This window comes from Gavialis gangeticus, unplaced genomic scaffold (assembly GCF_001723915.1).
Source record: "Gavialis gangeticus isolate Ggan-Ray unplaced genomic scaffold, GavGan_comp1, whole genome shotgun sequence".
In the NCBI taxonomy this organism is placed as follows: domain Eukaryota; kingdom Metazoa; phylum Chordata; order Crocodylia; family Gavialidae; genus Gavialis; species Gavialis gangeticus.
Genome location: NW_017729022.1, coordinates 127,000,611 through 127,001,718, shown reverse-complemented (window position 1 = coordinate 127,001,718; position 1,108 = coordinate 127,000,611). Strand labels below are relative to the sequence as shown.

The 1,108-nt window shown below is 60.5% G+C and overlaps 1 protein-coding gene across 1 annotated transcript in view; it reads right to left on the bottom strand.

Moving 5' to 3' along the window:
* Positions 1 to 786, bottom strand: part of SNX5 (sorting nexin 5) — a 54,182-nt gene extending 53,396 nt beyond the window's left edge. The window contains exon 1 of the mRNA XM_019516147.1: positions 701 to 786. Coding sequence (XP_019371692.1) covers positions 701 to 745 — 45 coding nt within the window. The 5' untranslated portion in view covers positions 746 to 786. The remainder of the gene's footprint in view (positions 1 to 700) is intronic.
* Positions 787 to 1,108: the final 322 nt, after the last annotated feature.

The window sequence follows — 1,108 nt, the reverse complement described above, 5'->3', positions numbered from 1 at the left end:
CCCTCCCCCAATCAATGCATCCCAGTCAAAGCTGCTCTACCCACAAGGCATTCATACTGGGGCTGGACTGCTCCCCACACACCCATGCACCTGGATTGTGGCTGCTCCACCACAGAGCACTGAACTTCCCAAGTCCCAAACCCACAGATTTATCATCATAAATGTAGTCATAATACCCTCTCCTGGAGCCTCCAGCCTTACCCCCTGGGAAGACAGTGCACCCCACCAAAGCCAGATCAGCCCCCTGCAACAGATCCAGCCCACAGGCAAACCTGGCACCCAAGGGGCAAATTACAGGGGAGCCCCTCCCCCCCATAAGAGACAAGATTTGAAAGTTGTAATTTGGGCAGTCTCTGATCCAATTGCTCCTTCCAATGAACCGGTTTAATTATTTTGGCAGACCCACCCGCAAAGTCAAAGTGCAATTTGAACCCTGCCGGCATCACCTATTCAGCCTATTGTGTGAAGAAACTGGGAACCACCACCCTGCAGTGCAAACGCTGTGCAACCTGACAGCACAGGCCAGCCCGAGCACCAAGCCACGGGCTTCACAGTGCTCACAGGTAAATGCGACCCAGGCACTGAACAAGGCGGCCTAGAGCCAGCCCAGCGCCGGGTGAGGCTTCCGAGCCCCACCTCTCCACCGAGCCCCCTCCAGCCCGAGTCCCACCGAGGGTCCGCGGCTAGACCCGTCCCGCACCTTGCTCTGTGCCTGCTCGGGGCCCAGCGCCATGGTGGTACTCATGACGAAAAGACGCCACTACCCGCCGTGCTCTCCCAGCCACCGCCCCCGCCGCCTTCATATAGCCCGGGCGCGAGCCCCGCCCCGCCTCCCGGCAGCCCCCGCGCCCGGCGCCATTTTGGCCCGCAGGCACCCCGGCACCAAAGGAAAGCCTTCGGGAAGCCATCTTAGAGCCGGGCGGGAGGATTATGCGAAGGCACGAAAGCGAGGCGCCAGGAAAGGCCTTACCCTCACTTAAGATGGCGGGGGTATTAAAGCAAGAACCCATTCCCTCGCTGCTTTGCGTATGACGTAATCCCCGCCGCCACCAATCCCTGTTCTGCGCGGCGCCCCAAGGGCATGGCGGGACTTCTAGTCCGCAGCGGG